The sequence below is a fragment of the Monodon monoceros genome, unplaced genomic scaffold (assembly GCF_005190385.1).
Source record: "Monodon monoceros isolate NGI ecotype Baffin Bay Population unplaced genomic scaffold, NGI_Narwhal_1 Super_Scaffold_7, whole genome shotgun sequence".
Classification (NCBI taxonomy): Eukaryota; Metazoa; Chordata; class Mammalia; order Artiodactyla; family Monodontidae; genus Monodon; species Monodon monoceros.
Window position 1 is genome coordinate 44,882,761 of NW_021703784.1, and position 19,397 is coordinate 44,902,157.

Here is a 19,397-nt window from a genome sequence, read left to right on the forward strand (position 1 = left end):
AGAACCTATTTAGCATAGCGACTGATATACAAAAGATAATAAATAAAAGTTTGTTGAATAAATAAAGTGACTTTTGAAAAATTTGAATTCGTGGACATTTTAAAATTAAGAGACTTCATTTGAAAAAAAAATTTTTTTTTAACCCTGGATTTCTGACTTCTCTAGAAAAACCAGGAGCTCTGAATATTGGGTGCATAGTTTGGCATGTGTACAAGTCAAATAGGACTGATCAGGTTTTCCCTAGTCTCTACCCTGCCCTGTCACCGGCCTTTTTCAGGACGGTCCTTCTCTCTCACTCCAGGGCTGCCCTTTCAAAGGTTCAGAATGTTCTAAGCCACAGTTTTTCTTGTTTATTGGTGTGTTTTCTCCAGTTACCTTTAAAAGAGGAGATGAAGAACTCCTTCCCTAAGTAGGGAATCTCTGCTCATTAACCCTTTCATGGTACTCTGGTGCTAATGGAGACTCCCCTTCAGTATTTCATTTGATTTTCACACTGTGACCAGAGTGGAGTAAGGAGTGCTTCTGAAACCCCCCAGCTGGGTCTTGGAGAAGCGGTAGGGTAGGGGCGTGACTTTTCTCAGATGAGCAAGCTGGTGTTAAGCGGTACCCACGGTCATCCACAAGTACATCCACAAGTAACCCAGAGCCCTGCTGCTGAGCCATCGCTTCCCCAGCTTCTGAATAGGGCAGGCAGGCAGAGTTTTGCAAGGCACAGGTATCTCTGGACCTTGATGTTGTTGGCTGGAGGGGAGGGGTAGTTCAGAGAAGCTTCTGAAACAACTCAGAAGATAAAAGCTGAGTTTCTGTGGCTTCCCAGCCAGAAAGCGGAACTGCAGACTGAGATGTAATAGGAGTAGGCTGTGAGGGAAGTGAGGCCAAAGCTCAGGTCTTGGGGACCATGAAGTTTTGTGGGCCCCTCTTGCTCAGGGAGGATGGGCCAGCCTGGCCCACCCAGAGCTTTCCAGCATAAATCACAAAGGGGAGTGAGAACTGCTTTTCTGACTCTTTCCCACAGAGACCATTTCCCGGAGCCAGGAGGAATGGTCAGCTCAGAAAAGCCCTCCTCCCCAAGAGCTTTCCCAAGGTCCTAAATCTCTCCTTCATCCCAGTCCCAGCAGCTTTGGGAAGGAGTTGCTGGGAGGTGGCCGAGTACTGGAGCCAAAGGAGCATCCCCTGCCTCTGGGCACCAGCCACTTGGGCCTTTAAACTTGGACCAGATGTTAGTGCTAAGTGCCTGCCTGTCATGCACACGCCCAGTATAGGTTAAACCCCACTCGGTGTCAGCAGTTGGATTTCCTGGGAAACATTCTCTGAGATGAAGATTGGCATATTAGGCAGTGCTCTTGGGATCAACACCTCTAGAAGGAAAGGAAGCAGGACAGGAAAAAGGGAGAGAGGTTGGGCTAAGTGGGAGCCATCGGAAGACCCAGCTGGGTGTGCTAGGAGGCTCATGAACAGGGATGGTCCTTCAGAGTCATCCTGAGTTGGGCCAAGGGATCTGGGCCTTGGTACCCCTACATCCATCATTCATTGGTTGTGGGCTGCTGCCCTGGGAATGGGGTGTGACTTTGGTCAAGGTGGCTCTCTTCAGTTGAGGAAAGTCTCAGAATAGGCTCATAGCTGAGGGTACCACTGGGGGAATAACCCCTTCGTTCCTAAAAGGGGAATCTGGGCGGCACAGCACCCTGTCCACCTCACCAGCATTCTGCTAAGTGCGCCACACAGACTAACTCACTGACTTCTCCCCGTGACCCTCCAAGAGGCAGGGGTTGTTGTCATCCCCATTTTATAGACAAAGAAGCTGAGAGGTTAGCTCAGCTTTGCTCATGAGGGATGGAACCAAGATTTGAGACCACGGACTGTGCATTATTTATGTTGTGGAGAGAGAGAAAAAAGGAGGAGGAAAGGGAAGGATAAGCAGGAAGGAAGGCACAGCAGGAGGAAGGGGAGGGCCTCACACACAGTGCTATGGGCAGCCCATGCCCAGAGCTCCAAGTCCAGGGAAACCAGAGCCAGAGCAAGCAAGGAGGCGTGATCCTCCGATCAGTCCTAGGTCAGCCCCATTGGGTCCACCCAGGCTGAGGGAGGTGGCAGTAAGTCAGAAGCTAGGCAGACAGAGAAAGAATGGGCCGCACCATCCCTCAGTCGTCTGAATCTCCTCCTCGCCATCTGAAATACTACAGAGGGGTTATGAGTTGTAAAAGCCATCCTAACAAGGAAACTGTGAGCCAGTCCACTCGTAGCTATTGCTGGGCTCTAAAACCCCAGGGTGCTGCTCAAGTTTGCCCTCAGCCTTTTGACCCCGACTTCTCCAGTGACCCACAGCTCTAGCTCCACTGACGTCATGAAAAACAGGATGCAGCATCTTCTCTCTGAACTTGCTCATCTACTCCAGTTCTGAATTCAGTCCCATGGAGAAGAGCCTTTGCTCTCTGTGTTGGATCTATGACATTGTCCATCGGTTACTGAGTTCATATCACATTGCAGGCCCCAAGCTAAGCGCTAAAGAATCAAAGAGGACAAGACCCTTTGCTTGCCCTTAAAGAGTTGCTATGAAAGACAAGGAAATATATATAACTATAATACAAGGAAGAAAGGGATAGGTGCTGTGGGAGAGGAAAATGCCATAGGAATGCAGAGTTGGGAGTGATAACTTCCAGAAGGGAAGCTTCATGGACGGAAGTGCCTTTTGAATTGTTCCTTGAAACATGCAAGGATGGTAGGGTTTGGATCAAGGAGGTATAGGGATTGAGGTGTAAGATGGCGTATAGTGAAGAAAATACACACTTTATAAAGATTAACAGCCTTTCAGTTTGGATGCAGCATGGAGTGGATAAAGGGGAAATTCAAAGAGCAGATTGGGCATAGACCACGGAAGGCCTCAAATGTCAGTCGAGGATGTTTGAGCTTTATTTTATAGGCATCAGGAGCCATCGGAGGTTTGGAAGCAAGAACGTGACAAATCTGGGTGTGCTTTGGAAAAATGAAATGGAGTAGGGAGAATCCAAGAATAGAAAGACCAATCAGGGAACCACTAAAGTGGTCAAGTGAGACGCAGATGGGCTGGTCTAAGGTTAGCAATAGGGATGAAGATCACGAAACAGGTGAGAAAAATGGAAGCAGGTCAAATCAGCAGAACTTGGTGACCAATTGACTGTGGTTGACTGATGACAGAAGAAGTCAAAGCAGATTGGGCAGTTTTGAGCCTGGGAGATAGGAGGTAACAGAGTGAGGGAGGACAGCAGAAGTGGAAAGTTAAGAAGGAGAGAAGGGGAAAAGCGGATTCGTTTGGTAAAGGGCTTGGAGGATTGGAGAGGACTATTGGACATCCAAGTGGCAATCTCTGGCAGATGGTGAGCTGTAAGTGTTTGCTTAGAGGTGACAGTATTTGCCATTGGAATGAATGACAATGTCAAGGTTAGAATGCGGTTGAGTTTCTCATGGCCAGACTTTCTTAAAAGCTGCCAAGGTCTCCCCTTGGTTTCCTTTTCATTCACTCATTTAACAGATATAATTGTTGCATGGCCTTTCTATGGTGAGGCTGAACTAAAGACAGATGAAACAATTAAAAATTCTACTATGTAATCTTTGCCCCCAGTACTAACCATCAATATAATCATACAAGCAGTGACCATTTGCCAATCACAAGGCACCTGGTTAAAATGAGACACTTATTATTTCATTTCATCTTTACAACAAGCTGACGAGTTAGACATTATTATTATTCCCATTTTATGGAAAATTAAAACTCAGAAAAGTTATCTGATGACCCAAGATTACATATTGGCGGGTTATCAAGGAACCTAGATCCGAATACTGGTTATCAGACGCCCAAACCCCTGCCATTAACCTTTAGGCTATTTGGTGAGATTAAATGGACATTTTTAAAAATGTTAAATAAGAACCCAAATGCTGTCACCATCAGATTTTTAAATCGCACCTATGCAGGGCTTGGCAAGCAGTAGGTACTTAATAAATGTCTGCAGAAGGCAGGCAGGCAGACAGGAAGGTTGAGCAGGCCAGGTGCGTGGTAGATACAGCCAGTGCCAGGAGAAATCACATTGGGTTGTAACGGGCAGGATTTGCACTGCTGGAGAAAGAGCAGAAAGTGACAGGAATATAGAGGCTGAGAGGCTAGAGATTATTGGTGAATTCAGAGTGTGTCTGATGGGAGTGAGGCCAGTTCTGCTAGAGGGGCAATTGTGTGTAGAGTTGGGTTCCTGTCATTAAAGAGATAAGCCTTTTGGACTCTATTTTATGGACAGTTAGAAGTAACTAAAGGCCTTTGAGCCTGGTTGTGAAGCTGTTGCAATAACGCAGCCATTTAGCACTACAGGATGGAGAGTGGATGACAGATGGAGGTGAGACACTCCCTCGGAGGAGTCAGGCATGTAGTCAAGCACCTTTGGACATCCCCAGGCTGGGAGGGTGGCCCTGCAGAGCCCCGCTACCATCTTTTTTTTTGTTTTTTGGCCATACTGCACGGCAGGCGGGATCTTAGTTCCCCAGCCAGGAGTCGAGCCCATGCCCCCTGCATTGGGAGCGTGGAGTCTTAACCACCAAACTGCCAGGGAAGTCCCCCCGCTACCATCTTGAAAGGCCCCAGAGTTATAAGGAGAACACCCTGGAGTCGTAGCTGATTTCCTCTGTTGAACTCTGTGTCACTCACTGCCCCTCAGCAGAGAGAAATCTAAGAGAATGGGAACCAGAATAGGGAGGCTTTGATTAGGAGAGATGGTAGAGAAATGCCCAGAGTTTGGGCACTCAGGGGTAACGTGAAGGCACAGGCTTCACTGGGGAGAGCTGCCAGCAGGGGGTCAGAGGCTGCGGAGAGGGTGGCACCAAGGCGGGACAGGACTTTGCCAAGAGCACAGGTGCTTTTTCCCAGCCCAGCCGTGTTGTAGAAAGAGCCCTGAACCAGGTACCCGAAGCCTGATTAGAATCTCGACTTGCCACATACACAAGCAAGGTGCCCTTGGTAAGTTATCTAATATTTCTAAGATAACTGATGTGGAAACATCCAGCACAGTGCCTGGCGGTTGGCTGATACTTAACAAATATGTACAGAGCATGAAGGTCCAGGAGCTTCAGTTTGCTCACCTGTGAAACACAGATAACTATCCCAGACGGGCCTCCCTGCCAGGGCGGGGGAGGAGCAAGTGAGATGCAGGACGGGGACACTCACCCTGGAGGCAGGAGACCAATCTAAGGGGGACAGCACGACCTTCATGGGGCCGCTGCGCTCTCCAGAGCCCCTTTCCAGCAGTGGAGGTGTGGCTTTACGAGTCTCTACACCTGTTTCTACCAAAAGGCAGCACAGCCCTGTGTGCTCTCACCCTGGGAGAGAGAAGATTCCACGGAGCCTGTGCGTGCTGGATCATAAACCGTCCCCAGTAGGAGTGGGTCTTCGTCTCTTTATCGCCAGTGCCCAGCCCACCACTGTACCTGCGTGGAGTAAACTGACCTCTACGGTGCCCATGGCACCACGCTTGGGGCCAACCAGGACAGCCACAGCTCAGAGCTGGTCCTAAGTCCTGACCCAAAGCTGGTTCCAGTGGAGGGCTGGGTGGCCCCATAAACTCCACTCATTTAGGGATGGAGGGAACCAGTGCTGGAGAGCCAATTGAGGTGACCTATAAACAACTTCACTGTCACCCTGGTGGGTTCTTCTTGGATTGACATTCAGGGCCCCTTGCAGTCTGACTTTCCATTCTCTCCTTTCGTGGGACCTGAAACCACACACACAGCCTACATCCCCCCCACTTCTACCCTGAACCTTAATTTCCTTTTGCATCAAATACCTTTCTCCCCAGCTGTACCCCTGATGGATAATCTCCACCTGTCCAAGATGTGGCACGTGTGTCCCCTCACCTAAGAAAGGTTATCCTACAGGAAGTACCTCTCCCTTCTCTCGGTCTCTGCTGCCCTTGAGCCGTTCCGCTGCCCTCACACTTTCCCCCCGGAGTCAGTATAACTATACATGTTCCATCTCTCTTTTGCCCATCAGTCCTTTAGAGGGCTGGGTCCACGCATTCTTGTTTTTATAGATGAGCAAACTGAACCTCCTTCCCCCAGGATTTGGCACACTGTCTTCTGCAAAGCAGGTGTTTCATAAAGATGTATTAAATGAATGAATGAGGGAGTGAATAGCCGTCATTACCATGTGATTACTTCTGTCATCACTGTCAGCTCCATCAGCGTCTGTTAATTCACAGTAGGTAAGCCTGGGGCTAGTACTATGTCTAGTACCTACTACGCCTTCTGTGATTTTTTGCCAAAACACAAAGATAATCCCAGTGCAGCTTGAGAACCCTCCTGGTTTCCCGTGGAATAGTGACCCTAGCAGATGTCACAAGGAGCTCTGGTTTTTGCAGATTGGATTTATTATACCCCGGAACAGGGCGGAGAGCACATATATGGGTCTCTAAACCCCGGGGCTGTAGTAGCAGCATAAACACTTGTTTTTTTATCTCCTTTCATTCTGCCTTCCCTCCCTGTCCCCAGCCCCAGAGCTCAAGCTGAGAGAGTCTGCTTAATTTCTTTGAGGGAGAATGACTCGGTGTGGGTTCCCTCCAGCTGTTCCTGCAGGAACAGAACCTCGGAATGCAGACCGGTGTCTTTCGATCATCTCACCTCGGCGGGGTTTCTCTCCAGCCCTGCCAGAAAGGGGAGGGGATGGGGGAAGGGCCCGCCACCTGCAGTTGAAAGCATCCTTTGGCCTTATCCCAGGCAAGCTGTTTCATCCCGCAGCAGAGGCGGTGGGCGTCCAGTCGACAGGCCTGACGAGCTGTACAAACGAGCACTTTGTCACAGGAGGTGCTGTCCCTGATTGATGGCGTCCTGCTTTGTCTTTCAGGCTGTGGTGGTGACTGATGGGGAGCGCATCCTGGGCCTGGGAGACCTGGGCTGCTACGGCATGGGCATCCCCGTGGGCAAGCTGGCCCTGTACACAGCGTGCGGAGGCGTCAACCCGCAGCAGTGCCTCCCTGTCCTGCTGGATGTGGGCACCAACAACGAGGTAACGCGCTGCCTGGGCCGGGAGCCAGAGGGTGGCCGCTGGGATGGCGTGGGGAGCACCTCTGTGTGGTGGTTCTGTTTACAAAGCATCAGGCCATTTCATTCTGGGGTCACCGCTGCCAGGACACCTCCCCTACATGGCTGTGATGCCAGGACCTCTCTCCTCCCTGGTTGCCCATCCCACTCTCCCAGTCCCATCCTCTCCCCCCCAGCCACTGCTGGGTCTTCTTGCTCCCCTACCTCCTGCCAAGGTACCCCCTGCGCGGGCTTTCTGTGCTTCCTTGTCCCGTGTCCCTAGGCAGCTTCCATTGCCCTCATGGCCTCTCTCTGATCCGTTAGTGAAGAAAGCCGCTGAGGCGAGAGTGGCTGCTGGGCTGTGTTTTTTCAGCATTTTAGAGGCCAGCTACCCCTGTAAAAGGATTAAAACTCAAAGCACCAGGGCCAAGGGCTGAAATGTCTGGATCAGGCAGATGAGCAATCCTGCAAACCCAGGGAGAGAAACTGACCCGAGCTGTGGCTGAGAGCCACCTGCAGGCTTCCAGGAGGTTTAGGATTTAAGGAGCTCAAACCCCAGCCAAGAGTTTGCTCTGGGTACCACCACGCTGTGTCATGGTGTTTGTGCATGTCTGCAGTTCTCAGCTCTGTGTCTCTGTATCATGAACATAAAAGAATTTCTTCTTGGTGATATTTATCTCTGGGTTTAAAATCAGTGCATGTCCATCTGAGAAAAACGTTTTCTCATGTTCATTGAGAAAACTCCAGAGAAGTATTAAAAATAAAATATTAGTCACACAGCCAGTAATAATCATTGTTTACAATTTGGGATATTTCTTTCCAGCCTTATCCCTCTGAAACGTTTATTAAAAACAAAATTAAGTTTATATTGCATATACGGTTTTGTATCCTGCTTTTTTAAGTGTAATGTATGTCATGAGTTTTCTCCCAGGTCACTAGCCATTATTCCACAAGGTCATTTTCATAGCTGCCTGGTGTATCACAATTCACGTAAGAAACCCTCCACTCTTGGACATTTAGGTTGTTTCTAGTCTTCTTGCAAATATAATTGTGCTGTGATACCCGTTTTTGCAGATCAGTCTTTCCATCTCTGATGATTTCCCAAGGATAAATTCCTAGAAAAGGAAATATTGAAGCAAAGGGAATGGTCATTCTTTAGATTCTCGATTCATATTGTCAAAAAGCTTATACTTATTTGCATTCTGAGTTGATCTTTCTCTAGAAAACTTGTTGTGACTCTGCATGGCCTCCTTCCTCCCTGGATGCCACACAACATCCTCATTTCTAAACAAGAACAAGCACTGTAGCCTCTAATGAGAAGTGATGCTTATTCAGGCTTCATCCACAGATACGGTCAAATGAAGGAGCAGCAGACAGACCTGGCTTCAGAGCTGAGAACTCACGGGGGTGGGAGGGGGAGGAGGGAGGACAAGAAGAGCACGCAAAGTGCTGGCCCGGCAAGCAGGGACCCTGGTCCCGGTACCCCTGACAGCCGGGTGAGTCCCTGTACCTGTCTAGATACCATCCCCTTCTGGTACAATTAGGGCCTGGACCAGAAAGTTACTAGGTATTCTCCCACCGCTAAATCTCTTCTCTATATGCCTCCCCACCAGCCTAGGAGAAGGGAGGCTGCATGGTGGCACAGCCTTATAGCTGCTCATTAAGACCCATCTTCAAGGTCTGCTCTGCACTGTGGTTCCCCTCCCCAGCCACACGCCTGGGTTTTGCTGAAATTGTCCCTCAGCCACAAGGACATGTGTGGAACCGCACAAACGTGGATGAGTATAGCAAACTTTGTGTTAGTTATTATTCCCATCCATCACCTCCTGCCATGTTCCAACTGGATTTGTTTGAGACCATCTCTCTCTCTCTCTCTCTCTCTCTCTCTCTCTCCAAAAAGCTGGCTCTAGGCAAGAAGTGGAACGGCTTGAGACTGATTCTTAGGCCATTACATCCCTTGGAAGGGTGTTGGTTTCCTCTAGCAGATGCCTTAGATCCTTTATCACTGAAGGTCCAGCACTCAGCAATGATGTGCTAAAGTTTAGAGTTAGTGCCAACTTGTAGCAAACCCACCAGAAAAGATGGTGAGAAACTATGAGTAATCAGGGCCAGGCCCTTTTCACAGACCACCCTGTTTCAGCCTGACAATAACCCTGTGAGTGGAGCTCAGTTATTACCCTCTTTTTACAGCTGAGGAAACTGAGGCCCAGAGAGATTAATTGGCCCAAGAAGATCTGCTGGAAGTGGCAGGAGTGGGTCCTAATCCACATGAGCGCTCCTCTCCCCACACCATACCGCACTGCCTGCCCGGGTTTTTGTTGCTTTATGAGTAAAGATTATGTCTTGACTTTTAGAATTTTTATTACTAAAGTAACTTTAAAACATTATTCAGAATTTTAAAAGGAGAAGGAAATGGCGTTTCTCCCACTATGCTACAGTTGTGCTCCTGTCCGATGTTTCTCTGTGCGTATACGTAAGCTGTAGATACAGTATTACCTAATGAATCATACTGTACCCCTAATTTTGTTCTGATTTCTTCAATGAAGATTATTTTGTGAGCACTTTCTCTTTACTTATTTTTTTTTAAGTTTATGAAGTGTTTAGTAGGTGTCAGGCATTCTGCTAGGCTGAGGGAGATAAATGAGAGCCAGGCGTGGGTGGAATCTTTTAGTTGTCAGTGTTTCAACACTGTCACCTAATTGATCATTTTAATGGCTCATGTGTTACGTCTCCTCAGAGTGTCTGCTTCTCCCCCCTGGGGCTTTCGGCCTCTGCCTCAGCTCTTCCTCCTGGGTGTGGAAGGGAGAGAGTTTTGGAAGGACCAGAGGATTCCCCAGCTGAGGGGACAGGGCACAGCCTGACCTGCCATGCAACACCACAGACGAGAGAGAAAGCAGTGTTCACCACGTCCAGTAAGACCTATGCCAGCACCTGCAATGGCCAGGCATAGTTCTGGGCCCTTGTATATTTCAATCTCTCTCTCTTTTTTTTTTAATATTTATTTTATTTTATTTATTTATTTAATTTTTTTTTTTTTGGCTTCGTCGGGTCTTAGTTGGGGCACGCAGGATCTTCGTTCAGGCATGCGGGATCTTTATCGTTGAGGTGCATGGGCTCTTTGTTGCGGCGCTCGGGCTTCTCTCCAGTTGTGGCATGAGTGTTTTCTCTCTCTAGTTGTGGCACGTGGGCTTAGTTGCCCCGTGGCATGTGGGATCTTAGTTCCCCGACCAGGGATCGTACCCGCCTCCCCTGCATTGGAAGATGGATTCTTTACCACTGGACCACCGGGGAAGTCCCTCAATCTCATTTCGTTCTCACACCAACTGTATGAGATATTGTCCTCCCCTTTTTACAGATGAGGGAACTGAGATTGACACACGTTAACTACTTACTTCAGGTCACACAGCTCGAGATTGACACACGTTAACTACTTACTTCAGGTCACACAGCTCTAAGTGTTGGAGCTGGAATTTGAACCCTGGTCTCTCTGGCACCAGAGTGGCCTTGTCTACTGTGGCACACTGCTCCAAGATGTCAAGTATTTGTGTCACAGACTGGGTAATGAAGACTGAGAAAGTAGGTGTTTCACACAGTCTGTGTTCCATGGACACTCAGGATCAAACTAGGGCACACCGATGCCATTTTCACAGCCCTCCCGCACAAAGAAAGGTGAACTCCCGCCAGACCTTCTTCAAGAAAGTTACAAAGAGGCCAACATTGGGAAGACGGAAGACAATGATTTCTGTCTTTTCAAATGCATTGACTATGTGATCTTCCACACTAGAGTTCTTTTTAAAAAATAATCAGTTTGCAAGATTTTTCCCCTAGAAGTCTGGGGGCACATCTCTCACCCAGAGCAAGACACAGCAACAGGAGAGGGAGGCTCTGCCTTGCAGCTTCCGTCTTACGTGGCAGTGCAGGGAGGGTTGCTGCTGTGAAGGCTTTAGTTTCAGAACAACTAGACCATCTGTGTGTATGTCTCTATAAAAAACTTCTGAGGCAAAAGTAGCTTTAATCAGAGTCAAAGAAAACACCCCTCCAGGTTTCCTGTTGAAGGAAAACATCTGCTGTCTACAGCCCTGAAACTCTGAGTCACTTTTACCTGCCGACACCAAGGAGGTTTGGAAAAATAAATATGTGAGACGTGATCCCAGGAAGGAGGGACATCCCGTGATGAAGTTCCAAAGGGCCAGGGGGAGGGAGCCCCGCCCAGTTAGACAAGGCACCTGCTCAGGCCCTCCTTCCCTTGTGCCTGTGTGTGGATTGGTTTGTACATCTTGTTTCATATACACACAGCAGAGTCACAGACTGTTCACATTAGATATCATACTTCCTAGATATTATATATAAATACTTCTCACTCAACCCCCTCGTTTCACATGGGAAAAGGGGCCCCAGGGCAGAAATGGCTTCCGCCAGGTTTGAGTCCAAGCCCAGTGCTTGGCCCACTCTGTGCTAAAGGTTCTATGGGACAACCCAGGGCTTGGCTTCTGTTGCAGAAGTCTTGAGCCTCAATGGATTTTCCTCTCAAAGAGGTGATGTGAAAGTCTCTGTGGAAATGACTAAAGAGGGGGATGGAGGGGACAGATCATCAACAGAGCCTGGTAGACTGTGCCTTGGGTGTTACTGGTTGCTGAAGCAGTGTGGGATCGCCCACAGAGCTGGGTGTGGAAGGGTTCCTTCCACCTGGCAAGATTGTCTTTATTGCAGCTCATAAATAGTCAGCATTCACCCATGTTGCCATCGGGCGCAGGCTCTCTGTGCACATGTGACCGGTGAAGGGGCCCTTCCTAGGATCTTTGTAGCTTACCCTTGGGCTTAACTGAGCTTCCAGAGAAGTACATGGTGGGCATAACTGTCAGCCAGAGGGGGAAAGTGCACCGTGTCCACACCGTGAACCCAATCCCATGACCTCCCCAGACCCCCAGATACTCTCTGAGTAACATCTTCACGTGCCCGTTGCTCTGCAAGATAAATATTTTTCCAGACCAAGAGGTTCGTCTCTCTTCCAGCTTAAACCCAGTGCTCAATGATATGGCAAGTGAAGACGAGCCAGCCATTTTGCTTTCCATGACGTTTAGTCTGCAAGATTTTTCACCTTAGAAAGAGCCAGGCACACAGCCATGGAGGGTCTATTCAACTCCCAAAGCAGAGGAGGAAGCTCTGGTTCATTTGCTTTGGATAGAGCCTTAACCTGAAGGCTTAGTTAGTGCCAACGGGAGCTTGGCAACTACCTAGCAGAGGGGAAGCAGCAGGCTCAGAGGTGAGGAAGCTGATCCCACCTGGGAAGACCCCTGCTCTAGAAGCTGCTTCCACCAAATTCGTTTTGTGACCTTAGGCAGTTCATTTAACCTTTCTGGGTCCCCAAAACTCATTTGGAGGAAGCCGAACCACGTGATTTCTAAGACTTTCCTTGTTCTTAATTCAGCATCTCCTTAGCCCGGTCCTAGAATAAATGCAACTCACATCAGTAAACACTTTTTAATGGCCTGCGATGCGCCGGCACTGTAAACGTCACTAGGGAGATGCACATGAATAAGGACCCTTTCCTCAAAGAGCTTGCATTATGCAATAGAGATCATTACTATCCCTATTGGACAGAGAAGTAAAATGAAGCAGGGACAAGTACCCAAAGTCGCAGAGCTAGTTAAGTGGCAGAGCCTGAATTCAAACCCAGGTGTGTCCGATTCCAAAGCCCAGAGCCCCTTCTGATTCTAAAACCACACTGTCCTGAGGGTGCTCCGGGAGAGCATCTGACCAGGGCCACTGGGCCTGGCAATGCCCTTTCCTCTGCGGCACACTGCCTCCCAGCTTCAAGGTTCCTTCTGCCTCTCTTGATGGGGTTACCAGATTTAGCAAAGAAAAATACAGGATGCAAGTTAAATTTAAATTTTGGATAAATAGCTAATCATTTTTTAACGTAAGTATGTTCCATGCAAAACTTGGGACATATTTATACTAAATATATATATGTATATATCTATATCTATATCTATCTATCTATCTATCTATCTATCTATCTATCTATCTATCTATATATATATCTCCTATCTGAAATTCACATTTAACTGGGTGTCCTGTATTTTATCTGGCAATACTGCCTGCTGAAAACTTCTCTTTTTAACATTTATGTGAGGAAGTCCAGGATAGAGGAGAGTTGCCAGGGGAGGGTCCAGGCCAGTTCATAGTCCCACGCCTTGGTGGCAGTCATTCTTATAACCAATCACTCGGTGGGACACAGGGAAGAATGTGGATTTCTTGTTCCATGTGGTACCAAGACAGTGTGGAAGCTCCACCCTCTGCTGTTTTTGAGAAGTCATTTTCCCTCCTGACAAAGGAAAGCCAGTTGGCTGGAGATGTGGACACGGTCTTTCCCCAGACCCCATTCAGGCTGTCACTGCTCCCCAGCCTGGTCTACAGGACCAGCTGGAACTTCCAGCCACTACTGGACTCTTCCAGGAGGACCAGGGAGGGGGTCAGGAGCCAAACCCACATTCCCTGGTCCCCACAATGTCAAATGATGGGGTGGAAAGGGCGCTGTCATGAGACCCAGTCAAAGCAAGGCTCAGTTTCAGCTTAGATATTTTCTGGCTGTGTGAGTTTGGGCAATTTATTTAAACCCTTGAACAACTCTACCTTCCTCATCTGTAAAATGGGCATGAGAGTATGTAAGACAGAAGGATCAAACTACTTTTGATTCAGAAGGAGTGAATTACCTGAAAGTTCTGTACAAGTATGAGAAGCTATATTTTCGTGTCACCTCCATATAGAAACTTTCTTCCCAATTTTTTGGAGTGCTTAGTTTTGAAGTATTTCAGACATAAAACATTTTATTATAAATATTATAAAATATCAGGACTTTTTTTTAAAGCTTCTTATGGTCACCTTTATATCTCAGTAGTACCTCATTAGTGTTGACCTTTCACCTTAAGTGCAGATATACTGAGAAATTTTTGGAAAATCCTAAAATTCTTCAGTACCACTGGAGAATTGGACCTGCCCCAGAAACCGTGTATGCAGCACTGAGAAATCCACTCTTGGCAGCCTAATGCACTACTGAACCAATCTGTGACTTGGAAACATTACAGATTATAATTTACCGTGGACTCTTTCACCTCTATAAGAACTAAAAAGTGAATATTTTCTGCAAATGCCAAGAGTTAGACTATTTTTATCATTTATGTGTATGCCCTTTGCAGGCTGTTCGTATGTGTCAGACAGTTGAAATTGTGATATCTGTGCAATTTTGTATGCTGCTTTTTTCATTTTGAATAATCTCATACACATTTGTCCAGGTGGCTGCATAGTCTTAAAAGCCACCAGTTTCAATGACTGCCTAGTTGTCCATCTAGGTGTTACATCATCATTTACTTCCTTGATCCCCCTTGGCTGGATGTTTGCTGCCTCTAAGTGACTTTTAGATGATCACTTTGAAAGTGGCCTGTGGAAGGGTAGGCACCATATATGTCCCACTCTCATCCTTTGGTCACACACACACGCTCACACGCACACACAACTGCCACGGCAGGGTCCTAAACAATCTCAAGGATGCATAACCCAGGAGGCAAAGAGATTGAGAAAAGAAGTTTAGACCTTACTGTCTTTCCGATGTAGCCGTGTGGCTCCTTGGAGAAAGCGCTAAACCCACCTCAGATTCTGTGGACCCAGAATTGGGGTTGAGGGGTTGAGAAGGCAGGTACTTCCTGGTCTTTTCTGTCCACTGTACCTTTGCCCTGCCACCTCCTACAAGGCAATATGGAGCTAGAATGGTGTCCTAAGCGAGAATGAGCCACCTAAGCAGCCTGGCTCGGTGGTTAAGACCATGGGCTCTGGAGCTGGCAGCCGTGAGTTTGAATCCAGATTCTTCCGCTTACTAACCTCGCTGTGGCTTCCCCTCCCTCAGCAGTACCTGACACATTAGCAAACGCTGTGAAAGTCAAAGCTGCTGCCATTACTTTACAGCACGTTATGATTCCCAAAGCTCTTTCACGTGTATTATTTCACTTCCTCCTCGCGATCACCCTGTGCAGCTGGTATTCTATCCCCATTTGACAGATGAGAGGAAGGCTCTGAGCGGTCACGTAATTTGCCTGAGGTCACACAGCTTGTCAGTGGTGGAGGTGAGACAGGACTCTGAGCCCCTTGAGGGCAGGACCCATGACATCCTTGCCTCTGAATCCTGCAGGAGCAGTCCGGATGGAGATGACGGTAACACAAAACCTTGATCCCAAGGAGCTCATCTTTGTGGCGGCGGAGACACAAAAATAGATACTTTCCAAATACCCGAAAACATAAAATTACTTCCTGTTTCTTAAACGCACCAGGGCACCAGGTACTTCTACCTCCAGTCCCCAACCTTTCTTTGTGCCGATTTCTAAGCCTGGAGAGCCCAGCCCACTGAGCAACATCTGCCCATCTTGTAAAGCCTGACCATTTCTTCCGTGTCGCCATCCCCACCCGTTCCCTGGCGGGAATTACTCCACTCCTTCTCTGTGCTGCCAGGTGCCATGCTTTGTGCCGAAGAAATGTCTCTAATCTGTAATAGAGTTTACTTACTCGTCAGCCACCTGCATTAGGCCGTGAGCACCGTAGAGGCAGTGACCATCCCTTACCTACAAATTCCCCGACAGGCCTGACGGCAGCAGGCGTACAGGGTCAGTAAATGTGTCGTGCAGGAATGAGCCCGCTGATTTCTGAATAGGGGTGCGTGTGAGGGGTACAGAGAGGCGGGAGTGGTCATCAGACCAGGGCAGACAGAGAGGATGACCAAACAAGCTGTGACAGAAGAGCTGCAGGAGGTGGAATGGAGGGGTCACCTAACGCAGGCCGGCATTAAGGTGGGCCTCTCTCTTGAATGGAAAGTTCTGGTTGTATCAGTCTATCCTTATATCCCCAGGGACTAACACAATGCCAGGCACGTGGTAGGTATTCAGTAAGCTTTCACAGAAGGAAGGGAGGGAGGGAGGGAATGTTTTCTAATTTAAGTCCAGGTCAGTGACTTTGGACAAGACCCAATACCTCAATCCAGATGTCGCCTGGGGTGATTCTCAGCACAGGCCGTTTTATCCCCCAGGGAGACATTTGGCAAAGTCTACAGATCTTTTTTACTGTCACAACTGGGGGTGCTACTGACTTCAAGTGGGAAGAACCCAGAGACACTGCTAAGTATTCTGTCAATACAATATACGGGTCAAAGAACTGTCCAGGCCAAAATGTCCATAGTACCACTGTTGAGAAACCCTGAAATGAACCCAGAGCTGCAGCCAGAGGTTGGAAGACTGTATCAGAGAGTTTTGCTTGTTCAAAGCATCCTTGATTCCTAAAGTGTGGACCCCTGGGGGTCTACCCTCCATCAGTGGCTTGGCTTCCAGACCCTTCCAGAGACAGCACCTGGGGAGTGGGGAGCAGCCTCCTCCCTCCCCCCCTCCCCCCCTCCTTCCCGCTAACCCAGGACACTTAATGGGACGGATGCTGTCTGTTGCAGGAGCTGCTCAGGGACCCTCTGTACATTGGCCTGAAGCACCGGCGTGTGCGTGGGCAGGACTACGACGACCTTCTGGACGAGTTCATGCAGGCCGTGACGGACAAGTAAGTGTGTCAGCCTGTCCCTTGTGAAAGAGGACTGTTAAGAGATAGCATGACTAAGTCAACATGGGTTTTGGCAGAGATGCATGCTTTTCCGGATGGTCCAAAAATTCCAACTTGACGCCGTATACTCGGAAATCTCAAAGCCAAATGGGCTCGTTCTCTGGGAGAGTCTTTCGGAGCAGAGAAGGGAGGGGAGGGGATGATGGCTAGTTAAGTATCTGCTGTCCCGGAGGAAAACCCCCTGGGCCGAGTTCTTCTGGGTTCCTGGCAGGAATAGGGATGCTGTTAGCAGCAGGGGAGAGAAGTGTGCCCTTCTGACGGAATGGCTTGGAAGGCAGCTGGCCACCTTAGTTGTCATTTTCCAGCTCCAAGGACCAGGCAGCATCAATGGGCCACCACCGCAGGCCACACGGGCTGGGCCTGCGAGATTTACGAGTTGTCCTCTCTGCACGGGGGTGCACCACACTGACAGCTCCTGCCGCCCTGGCCTGCCCCATCTGTTTGCCATCATTGCCCCCCACTTCCCCCGCTGAGGCTGGGGTGACATGCTGGCTGTTCTCAAAACAGCCCCCCGCTCTCCCACGCTGCGTCTGACAGGGAAGTCAGTCAAAACTGTCTCAGCAGCTCAGCAGGCCTCTGCAGACCCAGCAGGTCCCCTTCTCGCTTGAAAACCTCCAGCCTTTCTTGCTGTTCCAAGAGTGCCCAGGTAGGCAGAGCTGGTCTGGACGTCCTTGGCAAAGTACTTCCTTGTCTGAGTTCAGCCACTTGAACCAGAGCGGTGGGCCGGAGAGAGAGCTGCTGTGGCCTCTGCAGCCCAGGAAGCCTCATCTGGGTGGGCTTTGGGGGTGGGCAAACCAGCCCCACAATCCCAGGTCATTGACCTTGGGCAGGTTACTAAACTTTAAAGTCTCCTTATCTGGATTCCTTATCTGGGGATAAGAAGAAAGCATTTGATCGTTGTTGTGTTTTTTGTTTTCATTTGTTAGGATGAGGGAAAGTAACACTGAAGTTATATGGGATGGGGATGGTCCTAGAGGAAGGATGAAATTGGTAATGGAGTGTGGGGTGTGGAGGTAGGCATGCTGATAAGCAAGTGGCCAAGAGTCCAGTGCACACCTGGGAGCTTCGTCTTAGGTGGGAGCACAGAGCCCATCCACACAGAGGGAAGGCCGCGCTCTAGGCACAGATGCCGGCAGGTGGGTAGATGTTGAGGGGGTGTGCGTGAGAACCCCCTTGGAGGACTAGGTCATCTGCTGAGGGCGAGGATGGGGACAGAGGTTGTGGAGGTTTAAGGTGCAAGAGGTATGAACTGACATGTCCAAACTAGGGAACTAGAGGCTGGTTGCTGGCCTCCTGGAGGTTACTGATCATGAATTTAACTTAGGTTAGTTAAACCTCTTCTGTGATTTTCTCTAGCCAGTTTCCACTGTCTGGGTGCAGGGCAGGAAGAGACAGAGTAGGATTTAATCAGGGTTGGGATTTTGCCAGGCAAGAGAGAAAAAGAGAGAGAAAGGAGTTGAGAGTGTATTCAAGGGGATGATTATAATGAGGCACCATGAGGCCTAGGCCGGGTGAGAAGGGACAGCTAAGGCCCTGCTGGAGAGGAGGGGTGAGGAACAGTGGTATGAGCAATGGACAGTAGGTCCTGGTGAGGCCTGAGAATTATTGAGTTGGGTACCAGAGGGAATAAGCTGGAAAGAAAAGAGGAAATCAGAAAGTCAGGGGTTGGAAGCTGAGACTGTGAAGGAAGGGCTGCTATTGAGACGTGACCACCAAAACAGCCAATTTGAGGGTCGGCTACGTGAACAGAGGCGTATCATCTAGAACACGAGAGGTGACTGTCCTGCTTAATTCTCCCCCTTTTAGATCATCCTGAATATGACATTCAGTTCCAGACAAGATACTTTGAGGCTGGTAAATTACCTAAAGTGCCTTTGGAGAACCATAGCCACGGCAGTGACAGGAGCCAAAGGCTCAGCCTAGTGGGGAGAAGACACAGGGACTGCTCTGTGGGTACCGGGGATGCGGTCCGCCCTCCAGAAGTCTGAAAGCTGTTCTTCCAGAGGAGGGACTGGACTTGTTTCTGTATACCCAGCCGGAGAAGAACCCATTGATAGAATGCTGAAGAAGGAGGCTTTCCGCTCAAAGTAAATCCAAGCTATCCCACAGTGCAGGGGACTCTGTGAGAACAAGTTCAAGCTCAGGTTGAGTGGCTTCTGGGGGAAGCCACTGTCACAGGAGAAGACGTAAGCATCAGTTGTCCTTTAAGATGCCTCCTTGCCCCAGTGTTCCCTTCAGACCTCTTAAGATCCCTGCGTGGCTGGCAGGGTAGGTTTTATTACTCCCATTTTGTAGAAGAGGAATCTGAGGCTCTGAGAAACCAAGGAACCTGTCCCAGGTCCCGCAGCTTCCGACAGGACTGCAAATTGACCCTGAGTCTGCTGACTCCAAGGCCAGACTGCTTTCTACAATTACCTGTGGCTGACAAGAGAAGGGAATGAATTTGGCTTTGAGAGCTGGTTTTTTCCTTCCTGTTTCCAGGGCTCGTTGCATATCTAGTGAGTCAGTAGTCTTTCCGTGATTCCCCACAGAGAAGCCGTGCTATTCGTGTGAGAAGGTTAAATAAACTAGGATGTAAGAGGCTCTTCAAATCATCATTAAAATCAGTTCACAGACACACTCACAGAGTGTGCGTCAGCCAAGAGGAATGTGTCCTTAGGTGGAAAAGACAGGGGTTGACACTTGGTTGTTTTAACTTTCTAATAAGCTAAAGCAGA

General features: G+C 48.8%; 1 protein-coding gene across 4 annotated transcripts in view; it reads left to right on the top strand.

The window, feature by feature from the left end:
- The window catches only part of ME3 (malic enzyme 3), a 198,844-nt gene that overhangs the window by 136,911 nt on the left and 42,536 nt on the right, over positions 1–19,397 (top strand). For all 4 annotated transcript variants that reach the window (XR_003791571.1, XR_003791572.1, XM_029209574.1 and 1 more), the window contains 2 exons: positions 6,857–7,018; positions 16,517–16,620. Coding sequence is in view for 2 of the 4 variants with exons in the window: in XM_029209574.1 (XP_029065407.1) it covers positions 6,857–7,018; positions 16,517–16,620 (266 nt within the window). In the remaining 2 variants the exon portion in view is untranslated. The remainder of the gene's footprint in view (positions 1–6,856; positions 7,019–16,516; positions 16,621–19,397) is intronic.